The sequence below is a fragment of the Exserohilum turcica genome, assembly GCF_000359705.1.
Source record: "Exserohilum turcica Et28A unplaced genomic scaffold SETTUscaffold_9, whole genome shotgun sequence".
Classification (NCBI taxonomy): Eukaryota; Fungi; Ascomycota; class Dothideomycetes; order Pleosporales; family Pleosporaceae; genus Exserohilum; species Exserohilum turcicum.
Window position 1 is genome coordinate 753276 of NW_007360310.1, and position 12996 is coordinate 766271.

At 43.5% G+C, this 12996-nt stretch overlaps 7 protein-coding genes across 7 annotated transcripts; 3 read left to right on the forward strand and 4 right to left on the reverse strand.

The window, feature by feature from the left end:
* Positions 1–343: 343 nt before the first annotated feature.
* On the reverse strand, positions 344–834 carry SETTUDRAFT_63240 (uncharacterized protein; the record flags this gene model as incomplete). Its single annotated transcript, XM_008033130.1, has 4 exons — positions 344–473; positions 536–611; positions 661–703; positions 754–834. Coding segments are annotated over 4 exons (330 nt in total), but the record flags the coding sequence as incomplete, so codon positions are not given.
* Positions 835–1310: 476 nt separating this feature from the next.
* Positions 1311–3651, forward strand: SETTUDRAFT_157834 (uncharacterized protein; the record flags this gene model as incomplete). Its single annotated transcript, XM_008033266.1, has 7 exons — positions 1311–1329; positions 1502–1542; positions 1786–2074; positions 2144–2276; positions 2364–2577; positions 2641–3100; positions 3176–3651. The coding sequence occupies 7 exons, from the start codon at positions 1311–1313 to the stop codon at positions 3649–3651; spliced, it is 1632 nt and encodes a 543-aa protein (XP_008031457.1).
* Positions 3652–4050: 399 nt separating this feature from the next.
* On the reverse strand, positions 4051–5004 carry SETTUDRAFT_35759 (uncharacterized protein; the record flags this gene model as incomplete). The annotated part of the gene is made up of 4 exons (XM_008033055.1): positions 4051–4229; positions 4285–4387; positions 4444–4703; positions 4749–5004. 4 exons carry the CDS (start codon positions 5002–5004, stop codon positions 4051–4053), a joined length of 798 nt encoding a protein of 265 aa, XP_008031246.1.
* A 619-nt stretch (positions 5005–5623) lies between these two features.
* SETTUDRAFT_35760 (uncharacterized protein) lies at positions 5624–6503 on the reverse strand (the record flags this gene model as incomplete). The annotated part of the gene is made up of 3 exons (XM_008033056.1): positions 5624–6045; positions 6114–6224; positions 6284–6503. 3 exons carry the CDS (start codon positions 6501–6503, stop codon positions 5624–5626), a joined length of 753 nt encoding a protein of 250 aa, XP_008031247.1.
* Positions 6504–7412: 909 nt separating this feature from the next.
* On the forward strand, positions 7413–8226 carry SETTUDRAFT_100702 (uncharacterized protein; the record flags this gene model as incomplete). Its single annotated transcript, XM_008033267.1, has 4 exons — positions 7413–7539; positions 7588–7718; positions 7770–7863; positions 7919–8226. Coding segments are annotated over 4 exons (660 nt in total), but the record flags the coding sequence as incomplete, so codon positions are not given.
* A 114-nt stretch (positions 8227–8340) lies between these two features.
* Positions 8341–8754, reverse strand: SETTUDRAFT_60216 (uncharacterized protein; the record flags this gene model as incomplete). The annotated part of the gene is made up of 1 exon (XM_008033128.1): positions 8341–8754. A coding segment is annotated over one exon (414 nt), but the record flags the coding sequence as incomplete, so codon positions are not given.
* A 779-nt stretch (positions 8755–9533) lies between these two features.
* On the forward strand, positions 9534–9887 carry SETTUDRAFT_24373 (uncharacterized protein; the record flags this gene model as incomplete). Its single annotated transcript, XM_008032984.1, has 2 exons — positions 9534–9603; positions 9658–9887. The coding sequence occupies 2 exons, from the start codon at positions 9534–9536 to the stop codon at positions 9885–9887; spliced, it is 300 nt and encodes a 99-aa protein (XP_008031175.1).
* Between the last annotated feature and the right edge of the window lie 3109 nt (positions 9888–12996).

Below are 12996 nucleotides of genomic sequence, written 5' to 3' on the forward strand. Positions count from 1 at the left end.
TTTTTATTGTTTTGATATGTCTGTGTTTCTTGTTGAATTTGAGCTTCAATAAGCTCCTGCGTTCCTATTGGCCCCTCTAGTCTTGGCATTAGAGCCCAAGCTCTGTGAGAAAATTCTCACAGGCGTGAGAAAACGAAGGAAGGCCTCCTTCTTCTCCCTACTGCGCGCTAGCGCCTTAGCTGCAGGTGTTAAAAGTGCTGTTAGTCGATTCCTCGTGGTCGGTTCTCCTAGATAGCGTGCTTTCCTAGCGGTTTCCAGAAAACTCGAAGTTGGTGTTTTGAGGTCGGTTCTCTTAGATAGCGTGCTTTCCTAGCGGTTTCCAGAAAACTCGAAGTTGGTGGTTGCCACGACACCCATAGACACGGTAGGCACCAAGGGCAACACCCGGAGCAGCCCCGGCAAACCCAAAGTCGTTTTCTTTTGCTGCTATGACCCCGGCAACATGGGTTCCGTGACCTGAGCAGTCCATAGGGCTAATCAAAATATGCAGTTAGTACACGCTTGGTAGTACCGAATGGTAATATAAACAACATACTCTGGATCGGGAACGGGTGTATTCTTTCCAGTGTATTCATCGCCGACAAAATCGAACCCATAGCCTACCACACAGCCTTTTGAACAAGTTAGAACTCATCAATGCCTTCATCTTCTTCTACTTACCTTTTCCAAAGCATTTGCCAAGTAGAGGATGGGAATAGTCAACCTTTGTATAAGATTAGCAGTGAGTACTTATCCTCCCATCCCAGTACCTACCCCAGTGTCGATTATCGCAATTTTAATACCAGATCCAGTAATCCCATCGGCTCTTAACCTACCGATTTGTGTCATGACGTGGGGTGGATATTGTCTCGTGATGTCTCTTTTTGACCCAGAAGGATGCAGGCTAGAAGGCTTGGTGCCTGTCCACTTTGTGTCATAGTCTGGCAAAGTATGGTGTTGAACCGGCCATACGCTTTTGACTCCCATAAGTTTCACGATGGCTTCCGAAGCTTTCATGCCATCAGGAACGTAGTTTACTTGGAATGAGAGTCCATGAAAGAATCGTGATTCGAGTTCTAATCGCTTCGATATGTCGACCCCCATTGTCCTCACCTCACCCAAAAATGATGTGATGGTCTATAGCATATATGAGCGCATGAGATACCGAAATTATCGAAATACTTTACACAATCTGCTTGAAGTTCAACAATGAACAGGTCTGAAGAAGGTTCGTCATTGTGCTTTATGCCTTGGATAATTTGAATGCACAGCGCTAGCGCAATTGTCCAAACGAAGAGTAACATGCGCGTCATCATATCTGCAGTATAGTTATGACAAACAGCAAGACACGTAACACATGAAATACAATTCTATGTTGCATTCAGGGAGAATTAGAGTGATCTAATACATCCAGTTATTTGTCAAGTCAACAGGGTTCCTCATTGATGTTTCTGTCTTTCATCAGCCACGGCTTATTCTGCTTCAACCGCGAAATTCACCGATAGCACATCCGGCCCGATAGTCGCACAGCCGCTACAAAGCACAGAGCCTCCGATTGATGAGGTACATAGAATGTCGGTCAATAGTTGGGATGAGCTGTTTTTCGATACGAGGGCTCCACACATACTAACATCTTGTCTACCTCCAGCGGTTTCAATCTTCGAGAAGAAAAAATCGATATCAATAGTCTATCTTTGTTTCCATTCCGCCACTTCCAAGGCTAGTCTATCTTATTTGATAGGTTTGCTTCCATCTCGATTTTGGTGAGAGTAGACTTTTCAACCAGCTACAGGGATGGTAAACCAGTACAAACGACCTAGCTGGGCTTCCTTACCACGAAAAGGGCAGTTGCTCGTTCTGTGCATGATACGAATAACTGAACCTATCACGGTATTATGTCTCAACTCATACATATTTTACCAGCTTCGATATCTCGACCCAACCTTACCAGAGGATGAGATCATAAGACAGGCATCGAATCTTCGGTCAGTCTATATGCTGACTCAATGTGTTTCGTCTTTTCTCTGGGGTCGCATTGCAGATTCACCTCTTGGTGGAAGGAAACTCGCCGTGCTTCTTGCCCTGAGCTGTTCATGTTCGTTAATCATTATCCTAATATTCTGCAAAATGCATAACGCTAATTATTCCTGATCTAAAACTTCAGTCCTTAGCAACCTGTCTCTTTGCTTCATTTCAAGTTACAGACAGGCTCTCGCCATCTATGCTGCACAAGGCTTCTCCAATAATAACACCGCCATAGTAAGGACACTAGTTTCTGAAGTGGTACCACAAAAACGGCAAGTTCTTCCTGTATCTTAAGGTTGATGATTGCTTCATATTGCCGCGATAAGTGCTTGATTAGCTCCTAATTCTTAGTTTTACAGGTTCCAAGCCAGAGCGTTTGTATTGCTGCCGATATGCACCAGCCTCGCATCAGTCCTTGGCCCGCTTATAGCAGGCTTGACAGTCGAAGCCAATCCTCAAACACAGATCAACAACCACTCCTTACTGGATAGATATCCCTACGCGTTACCACCTTTGATTAACTCCGTACTGTTACTGGTGCCTCTATTGGCAACCTTCTTATTTCTTGAAGAGGTCAGTGAGACTATAGTTTCCATTAACACACATATCCATGTACACTTAATTTACCAAAACAAGACCTTAGAATCCTTACGCGACAAATATGACCCCGGAATTGCAATATCAAGAAGACTCGTTTCGTTCTTCAGCTGGTCTAGCCACCAACCAGCGCGTTACGAAGCCATCCGTCTTGATATTGATGAGAACGGAGAAGTGGAGTCTGTTGACAGAACGGAACATGCTGATCAAAGAGGCTCATCAATGCAACTAAGTCATTTGACAGAGGGAAGTAATGGCGACAGCAAGACGGAGTATTTTCTACCAATGTCTCGCACATTTACCAAGAAGATGATGCTCGTTCTATTTGCAGGGGTTCTTCAGGACATGCAGGTCAGCGTAACTAGCGACGCTATGAACAACCTGCTGAGTTTCCCTGTGGCAAGTGAAGAGCAGAAACGTCAAATGGTATTACCGTTTCGGTTCAGTGGTGGTGCTGGATATAAGCCCAGCTCACTCGCGTGGACGACATGTATATTTGGTAAGTCCCTCTACAACTCAGTTCCCCAAAATTTTATACTTCATCACCAATACTTACACCCAAGTTCTATCGTAGGGATATTGGGACTTCCATTCCAACTATTATTATACCCTCGAATTACTCAGAGCCTAGGGGTATTGAAGACGTGGAGGTACCTTATGTTCGCATTCCCCTTGATATGGTTTCTATATCCATACTTTGCGGTTTTGCCTTCGAGCACGCCTCCACCCTCAGAAAAAACGGGATTTTTCATCTGGGGCTTTATTGTGTTCCTTGCTACTATATCAGGGCTATTTGTAGGCTGCGTAATGCCTTGCCAGCTCATACTTGTAGCGCAGTCATCACCACATCCCTCTGCCCTAGCAAGAACCCAAAGCATTGCCTTTTTTGCTTCTACAGCGACTAGAGCGTCTAGCTCAGCTATATCAGGCCGTCTCCTTGCATATGGTTTAGATCGAAATCTAACGGGTCTACCGTTCTGGCTTAGCGCTCTAATGGGTGTGATAGCAATCGGCATCAACTCATTCATACAAGAAGAGAGCGGTTCTTAAGACTATGTAGCTACATTAGTCAAAGCAGCTTCTCAAAGATAATCATACTTTATTACGATATCTTCAACTCAAGTTAAGCACATGAGAAAGCTCTCTACCTCAAGCATTAGATCTCCATTGGGTGCGAACCCTATTTGTATGTATGAAATTTCCACATGAATCATATTCGGTTGAAACTTGAGTCACTCAAGAAATACCGTGATTTACTAAACTGATTTCGCTAGGAACAATCACTATTAGATCCTGGATCATTCTCCTCAATGGCAAGCACTCTTCTATAGAAACTTGAGAACTATAACAGTACGCTACAAAACTCGAGAAGTGTTGTGCAAAGAAATAATACATAAGAGGTAACAAAAGCTCTTAGCGTCTAGAACGAATGAACATTGGGGAGTTATCTTAGGGTTCTTCTTTATTCTTGATCCATCCAAGGACTTTAGTGTAGTTTTTGCATATGTGGTTCTTCTCAAAATGAATGAAGTCATTTGGATCTGACTTGTTCCACTGAATATATCCCATAACCATGTCCACATTCATCTTACAGAGAATTGACTGTTTTAGGATCTTCAAACAGTGTGCTAAAGAAAAGTTAGGTCATGCTGGCATTTGTTTCAAAGCGAAGATAGTTCCTACTGATATGATCTTTGTACCACTGATCTGAGATATTGTGATTCGCCATTGGCCCATGTAATTTATCGTCTTCATGATTGAACCAAAGACGACGCCACGCAGCATCCTGTGTTTTCAATTAGTGTTTGATTGATCGTAATGATGAGAATCTAGGAAAATTACCACGCAATTTGCTTGATGCATACTATCCAAGGTAACCAGGTATCCTGACACTCCATTACGAGTGACCTTTGGTGATTCGGGGAGTATTCCGCGTTCCTGTTCAAGTTTTTCAGGAACAACCACTGTGACACCATCGGAACGTTCAGCCAATGTATCCCAAGCTTTTTGTAGCTTCATCTCATTTGATAAAGCATTTTCAACGGGTTCATCGGGAGTTGAGTTAACCATAACTAAATCCGCTTGAAGGCTACCAGTGTGAGCTGGATATGTAAGTAGCTATTTATAAACGTTTTTGGTAATCTTACATGTTGCATCTAGTGAGCAAGAGCAATCAGATCTAGTGTATCCTTTCATAGAGATGAAGATCGAGATAAGGCTTGTCAAAAGAATGACTGTGGTGTACGAAAGGCCATGCCACAGATATCTATACTTCCACCCTTTACGTGTGGCTATTTCTGCATGATTTCGATGAATTAGTGAGATATTTTCGCCGTCAGTCCATGCGTGTAGGGAAGTCGTTGTTTCAGTAGAAGAGCGGAATCCTTCTGGTTCCGGATCCATCTTGGGAGAGGTAATGTGATAGTATGTACCAATTCAAAAGTCAACAAGACATGTCTTTCTGTGATTTTGATGCGAATCAAAATAATCATCTGTGAGTAATACTACACGCATAATTTTTTCAAGATAATAGGCAATATATGCGCACTCAGCTGACCAAGATCTAAGGATACTCTGAGCATCGGTCCAAACCGCGGAGACTACTTTTCCCATGTACATTCAACGAGACCATGGCGGTGTCATTGTGACATCCGACATTAGGATGCATGGATCGGCGGTGGGTCTAAAAAGAAAAACCGAGAAACAACATATCGCGCTTCTCGCCGTCAACTGGGGTATAGTACACCGCTAAAGGGAGCACAGATATTGCTAATAGACACAGCTTGGACCTATGTGAGTAATCACCGCAACTACAACGCGTCACTCATTGATGCAACATTATCACATTTTTTTTAATCCGAGGTATGACGGAGATGAGCATGGTCCGATTCCATGTTATTCTTGTCATCTCATATGTCTCCCAAGTCCAATAACACCCTTTTTACTTAACGGTTTAGTATGCAGCCCTCAATTTGTGTCATATACGTTTCCATAGAATTAAAGAAACCTCAATGAATGCTAATCAAACAGGTGCATGGATATCGATGATGAAACGCTTGTCCGATACCCTGTTGTTTTCAATCCACTGCACGGCTTCTTTATTGTTCCTGCAAGAATGAAGATGTCCAAATCCGTTGGTTCCTTTGTGATCTCCAGGCCTTGTGCCGCCTTCCAATGTCATATCGCTATTGCAGAGGATTGCTTGCCGAAGATAGTCGAAGCAGTGGTTCGTATGAACTGAACTATGACCCTCTTGAACTTGGTTTTCAGTCCCTTTCGGGCCATATCTTATAACCTGATCGTAGGCATCCATGATGTAGTATAGACAGTGTAGTTGGTGTGTCCAGGAGACTTTCCATAACGGCGTGCCATTAGGATCAAGGAAGGGCTCGCTTAAATCTTTATAACGAGTATGCTCGGGCACATGAACATTACCACCACCCTCTGCATATGGGTATTAGCACCCTTAACCACAAAGGCCAAAAAATTGTCATAGTTAATGAGGTACGTACTAGGTAACAAGTTTTGCCATCGTTGTCTCACAATTTGTGCTTCTGTACTAGAGCTGTAGTTCAAAGTGAAAACGTCCAACTGTGGTTCAAACCTAAGACGCTCTTCTGACACTATAACGACACTGTTAGATTGAAATCACACTATTGTAGATGCGAAACATAGGACTCACATCTTGGAAAGAGATGATTGACGTCTCCCCCAAAATCGATTTTCAGCTCAACCTGAACAAGCAGTCCCAATATAGCGATCAGCAAGATCAAGAACAGAATGTTGATCGAAAACTTTATCCACCTCAAAATCCGAGATTTCCTACTATGGGGGTTAGGGTTTTGCTGTATAAAAGATGCTAATTCATCTGACAACGATTCTTCCGAATATCTTTGAGGCATATTAGGATATGTTTTGTTAGCAAATTCCACAAGCATGAATGGATAGAAAAAGATGAGTTCAGAACAGAATGACTGCGCAATATGTTGTTTGACTCAGTCATACATTGGCTAATTTTCAATGCCAGCTCCAAGGATTGGTAGAAGAGTAACATATCGAAAAATTGTGGGTACCCAGATCAGACTAGAAACTTCGAGACCCATGTTAAGTAAGGGAATTCTCCCGAATAACCTCCATCAATGACTATTAAGGAGGAAGATAGTAAGTATAACAGCTGCGAGGCGTTTTTTGCAAAAAAGTGGGTAGTCCTAAACAAATCCCTCTATCTGATAGAAGTACCAATAGATCGGTGATCTTGATCCCCTTGCGATCTGTAGTTGAGGTCACATGGACCGATGCAAAACCTCTCACAGCGCGTTTGTGCTAGTTATGAGCAATCTATGAACTGTGCATAAAAGGGCCGAATACCTCGGCATTTATGACACGGCTTGAACCAATTCACCTCATCCTAACAACGTCGTATCAAAACTCGCAGAAACTAAACTGATTCCTAGCAAACCAATATACCTAACCGTTTTAATGTGCTTCATTCGAAATTCTCCGACAATGCGACCCATCAAGCCAAAATCTTCATCACATCACCTAAAACAACTTACGGCAATGCATAATTCCAACTGTGGCTATACAGAAGCAACAATGACTCTCCTAGATGAGGAGGTCATATCGAGGCGTGTTACAAATGCGAAGCGATCATTTCAATGGGGGTTGCTTGTGTCTTGCTCGTCAAACTTGATACTACTGTTAGCTTTGCTCTACTTGGTCAAAAGTCCCCTCCAATCTCCTACTGTCTCGAACATTTATTGTACGGTCTGCAACTTTGATTCGCAAGTCACTTATCTAAAGATCACACAGCACCTGCGAATAGCGCGATCCAGTATGAGACCCATACATTTTTCCCTGAGTTTGGGAAAATGCCTTCTGAATATAAGGGTTGGCCAAACGATGATCAAGATGCTCTGTGGGAGGAACTACACTCGAGTAAGTATCAATACTTTCTACTTATGATGCTTCAATAACAAAGCATAGAGGGTCGAGCAGTTCAAATCAGCCCTAAAGAAAATAGTATGCTTTACAACCAGTCGATAAATGTTCCTATAGTTGGGTTCGAAGACAAACATATGATTGGCCTAGACGTTTTTCACCAGTTACACTGTTTAGTATGAGAATCTGGTCTTTAAATCGACGACTTATCTAAATGTGCGAAACAGGACACTCTACGCAAATCGTTTTACCCAAGAAGATACAATATTACCCTTCTCAAGCCAGATGGAATGGTGAACTACGTACCATGGCTTCATGTCGGTGAGTTCCTAGCAATAATCAGCGACATGATGTTTTGGAGCTGACAATTCACTAGATCATTGTATTGAGTCGATTAGACAGTCATTGATGTGTAATGCAGATGTAACCCCTATGCATTACGAGTGGAATGACGAAATCAAGTCTGTCGTACCCAAGATAACGATAACTCACGTCTGTAGAAACTTCGAAAAAATCAAAAAGTGGGCTGCAGATCGATGGGTTGATTGGAAGTGGTCAGACAATCGAAAGGTTGTGGAAAATGGGGAAGTGAAAGATTATTCAGGTTGGGAAGTAATGACAGAGGAACATCCGCTACCTAAAGATTGGGTTGAGAATGAACATCTCAGTGAATTTGTTCAATAGTTGGTCGTATCGAATGGCCTTGATAAATACATAGATCGCCGAATTCCTAGCTTAACCATGATATAAGGGTTTCACCTCCGTTGATTCTGGCCGATTCGTCTTCCATGAATAATCGCAGACTGGGAATTTCAAGTGTAGAAGACTGTTGAAAAGGTAGGGGTTGACATTCGGACGCGCCATCATATTCGTGCAATGCTCGTTGTGGTGCCATTCCGAAGTCCAATTGTCCATTGGCCGGTCGAACATGACAGAACGAAGATATTTCTTCAGAATGAATGAGCAATGTGCCATATGCTGGTACCACGGGACCCAAGCAGCCTCAACATCGCCAGCACGGCACTGTTGGACAAATGACGCGTTGGTTGCAGAGCTATCGTTTGCTGCCCAGGAAAATTCCCATCTATTGTAGGAATTCCAGTCTTGGCCGAGCTCTTCATCGTAGCATTGTGGTGGTACCCAAGCGAAGTTGTGTATCTCGAATAGACATCCCCGTTTACGAGCTTCCTCTGCCGTAGTTCCGCAGTGATTGAAAGGGCGATTTCCCAAGCTTGATTCCTCTACTTCTTTCAGATGTAAGTTTGCTTGACTGATGTGATAAATCCCCGTGATAGTGGCAAAAATAGTGATAGTAGATACCATTACTATAATTATGATCTGCCACTGCCATAGTGAACATGGTTTGGATGATTTTGTACTGTGAATCTCCGTTGCATTCTCCAGGTCTGCAGCACCAACTTTTTGATACCGATGAGCATATTCGGAGGGCATGGCTAAGTAAGGAGTGGACTGGATGAATGTAGAATATTATAGAAGCAAAAATAGATGAGACTGAAGAACTGTTTGCCACAGCTCGATGCTTTCCCAAAAGCTTATCAAAGAGCAGAAAGTCGCGGCACTAAAACTCGGTTCGATCGTAGGATGCAAGTATGAGCTCAAATCGTACGCCCGAATCGAGCCATGCCGCGTTTCTATTCGGCCCATGATACGGAAATATTATTTTATGATTCTCGACGCGAATGTAAGTGGGTAGCACTGACTAATAATCGATTGGCAAGTGATGCGGACATATACACCGTGTGGGTCGGAGCTAAATGATAATATACCAGCGGTGTACTAAAATTTCTCAATCAGTGGCCGTTATAGCCCCGAGACTTCACCAAAAGTGTGTGATCTCAATCGGTTATTGCAAATATTTAACTGCCATTACTTCCTCCGCAAAGGCATCATCAGGATAACTACCGATAGTTGCTCATCATCTTCCTTTTCTTCTCCATATAGTGATTCGAATCTAAGTATCTATATCCACAATGCATTTTTACAAGCTACAGCCAACTGTACTTCTTCTTGCAGCTCTCTGCGCTGAGGCTGCTCCTGTTCGTATGTGTTAAGAGCCCCAAAACCGAGTTTTTGAAGCTGATCGAGATGACATAGCCAGTGGAGACATGGGTAACACTGTGGCTACCAAAACTGATCCTGATCCCAACTTTGCCTACTACAACTTCAAGCGGGACCAGGAAAAGAAGGCGACGGAAAACTCAGCCGATCCTGATCCTAACTTCGCCTACTACAACTTCAAGCGGGACCAGGCAAAGAAGGCAGTCGATGGGACAGCTGACCCCGACCCCAACTTTGCCTACTACAACTTCAAAAAGCGTGAATAGAGGGGCTGGTAGTACTTTAAAATGGCGTGTTCTCGTATTGGGCTATTGGCAAGGTTCCCTGGTAAAGTGAATGGAATGATTGTACATTTCGTAGATAGTACCTGAGCCACTTGCAAAACTGTCAAGACTGCTCGTTCAAGCTCAATACCAAATCGAAATAGATCGCACCAGGGCACATACTGACACCTGACCTGAAACCCTTTACTTGTGTGAGATTTCAAGAAAGTAGAATCTCTCTTTCACCGAAACTAATTCTAGTTCCTACTATAGTTTTACAGGGGTATATCTTAGAAAGCCTAACCTATCATGCTGCAGCTCTAGTGTGATATAAGATGGTAGAAGATGTTATTAGTCATTTCTTCCATGCGTGATTTCGACGTACTGAAGCAGCAGCTTTCACAACATGTCGGCACGTCGCAATCACTTTCAGAATAGATATTGGTCGCTAATAAATAGAGCAATGAAAAGCCCAGCTAGACTGTTTGAGTCTAAGAGGTGTGTGGTAGCGTGAAAGTAAAAACGGAGTAGCTAATATAGACCCTTAGCTAGTCTTAGAGTCACAAGACATCCCCTTGTGTAACCGTACGGAGGTGACTGTCAAAAGTTCTTGCTGACAGGGGTGCATTGATTACCGCCGAAAATAGGGCCGAAGCTATGTAGATCGGTCCCGCCGCCCCTCTTTGTACTCATTGCCACCTTTAAGTTTAATGATTTCTTGAATATAAAACGGAATACGCTCTATCTAAGCTTAAATTTAGTGTTAAGGTAGCTTATCCTAGTACTATTGCTATACTTTTGTCCCTTCTGCCTAACTTTTTAGTGCGCCTCTTCGTGTTGTTTTTCTTTTAAGCTATAGCTAGGCTGCTTTAATAGCGTTAAGATTAGGTGAATTGCCTAGCTATAGGAGCTGCTCTATCTTAGCGTTTTAGTATATAGTTCTTTAAGCGTGGTAGGTATGCGAAGGTGCCTTATCTTCTTAAATAAAGACACGTAGTCTCTCTTTTTAGCACTCCTTTGCGAAGGGAATTAGCTTTAGGATAAGAACTTAAGTCTAGTAACGCCACTAATTAATGCCACCACGACTGCTCTCACGAGCTAGCTTACCCGTCTCTTTTACCTATCTCTATTGTGGAACTCTGCTAGGCTTGTTACGTAATCTAAGCCTCTTTATGCCTGTTATAAGCTCCTACGCCTCTCTTATAAGAGGCTCTAGAGCCTTATTTAACTCTTTAATTTAGAGAGCAGCGTCTCTCTTCTCCTGCGCAGTCTTAGGCCTCTAGACATGGCAAGGACCTTTATAGTTGTACATGAAGCTGTAACGGGCTGAACGCCCTTTGGATAGCTCCTCGATGGAATCTCGGGCCAAGCTGCGCGCGCACCATCTGAACTACGTTCAGACCGAGCAGCGCTCAGACAACGCGCTTAGATACTCTAGCATAACCTTTCTCTAATAAGTAAATAAACACCACGTAAGTAGAGTAGATAGCTTTTTATTAAATACAACCTCTTGTATACCTCGCGAATGCTCCCTAGAGCGCAGCCCCTTACATTTTATATTTAATCCTAATTAGACATAAGCCTTAGGCAGACTATCTTTTAACTAAGTTTTAAAGCGTGTTGTTAGTGCGAGCTAGTAATATAGAGTTAGTGCTGTAATAGGTACGAAAGGCCTTTAGTGTAGCGAGAAGGTAGACCGTTGTAAGACAGTACACCTAGGGCAGAGCTTCGCAGGAAGTTCAGCCGTGAGAGACAGTAGGCGAATTAGTCGCCTAGGACCTGTCTAGGAAGTCCTATTGTGTCTTAGAAAGCTAAGCTATAGGCACAACGTCGCGTAATAAACTACCTAAAGGCCACTTAGGCCTAGTGTACAGTTAGCTAGAAGCGGACGTTGTAGTAAGAAGTCCTGTCGATCCTCTATCGGACGAGGTGCAGGCCGTGCGATTACTCTTAATAGAAGACAAGATCCCACGAGCGAGATAGCAAGACGCAAGTCTTCCTAGGGACGCGACACAACAGCGACAGAACGCTGTTTAGATTCTAGCTAGTAACAAGGACAGCTAAAGGTAAGCCCTACTAGTCCTCACTGACGAGGAGTAGGCCGCAGTCTAGGACTGCGCGAGCGGATCAAAGAGCGACTAGAAGCCCTGCATATTAGCAGGCAAAGAACGAGACGTCCAAAACGAATTAGGCAATGGAGATTAACGTTCTAAACTTGAATGTAGAAGAGCTAGCGGCGTACGCTGCTACTAAGAACTAGGCAGGAGTATTAGATAAAAAGATCCTGCGTGAAATTACACAAATGCTTAGAGAGGACAGATAGAAGGAGGTAGCAATTAGGCCAACGATTAAAGCGGTCGCTAAACGATCGGCCGTCGTGGGAGGAAAGGGCTCACTAAGGCAAGGAGGCTCGCCGAAGGCCAACTAGGATGCCATGGCCTAGATGATGGAGCTGATGAATCGGTTAACAGCCCAGAACTAGGTGCTAACGGAACGGCTCGTGGCACTCGAGCGTAACCAAGCTGAGGGGCGTTCAGAGTCGTCCTATAGAGCCTTCACGCCTCCCCTAGCAGCAGCCGCAATTGCTAAGCCAGCTGCGCGTAGGAACAAGTTCCCGCACCTAGAACTATTTAATAGAGATTAAACAAAGTACGTAGCGTTTAAATATAAGACTTAAGCTAAGCTCTAGCACGAGTACAAAGGAACTTTAAGCCTCGCTTAGATCGAGTATGTGGTTAGTAGGTGTACGGGCAAGGCAGCGGATGTACTTCTACCCTAGGCAATACAGAACTAGAGTAAACGCCACATTGAAGACCTCTAGAGCTTTATGGACTAGCAGTTTAACGACCTATACTAGAAGTCTAAAGCACTTAATCGCCTTTTAACTCTTAAATAAGGCAAGCTCTTAGTAAGAGACTATTACATAGAGTTTAACTGTCTTAAGATTCAGTTAGGCGAGCAGTTTGGCGAAGCAGCTAAGAAGAGTATGTCACAACACCAACTTCGAGTTTTCTGAAAACCGCTAGGAAAGCACGCTATCTAGGAGAACCGACCACGAGGAATCGACTAACAGCACTTTCAACACCTGCAGCTAAGGCGCTAGCGCGCAGTA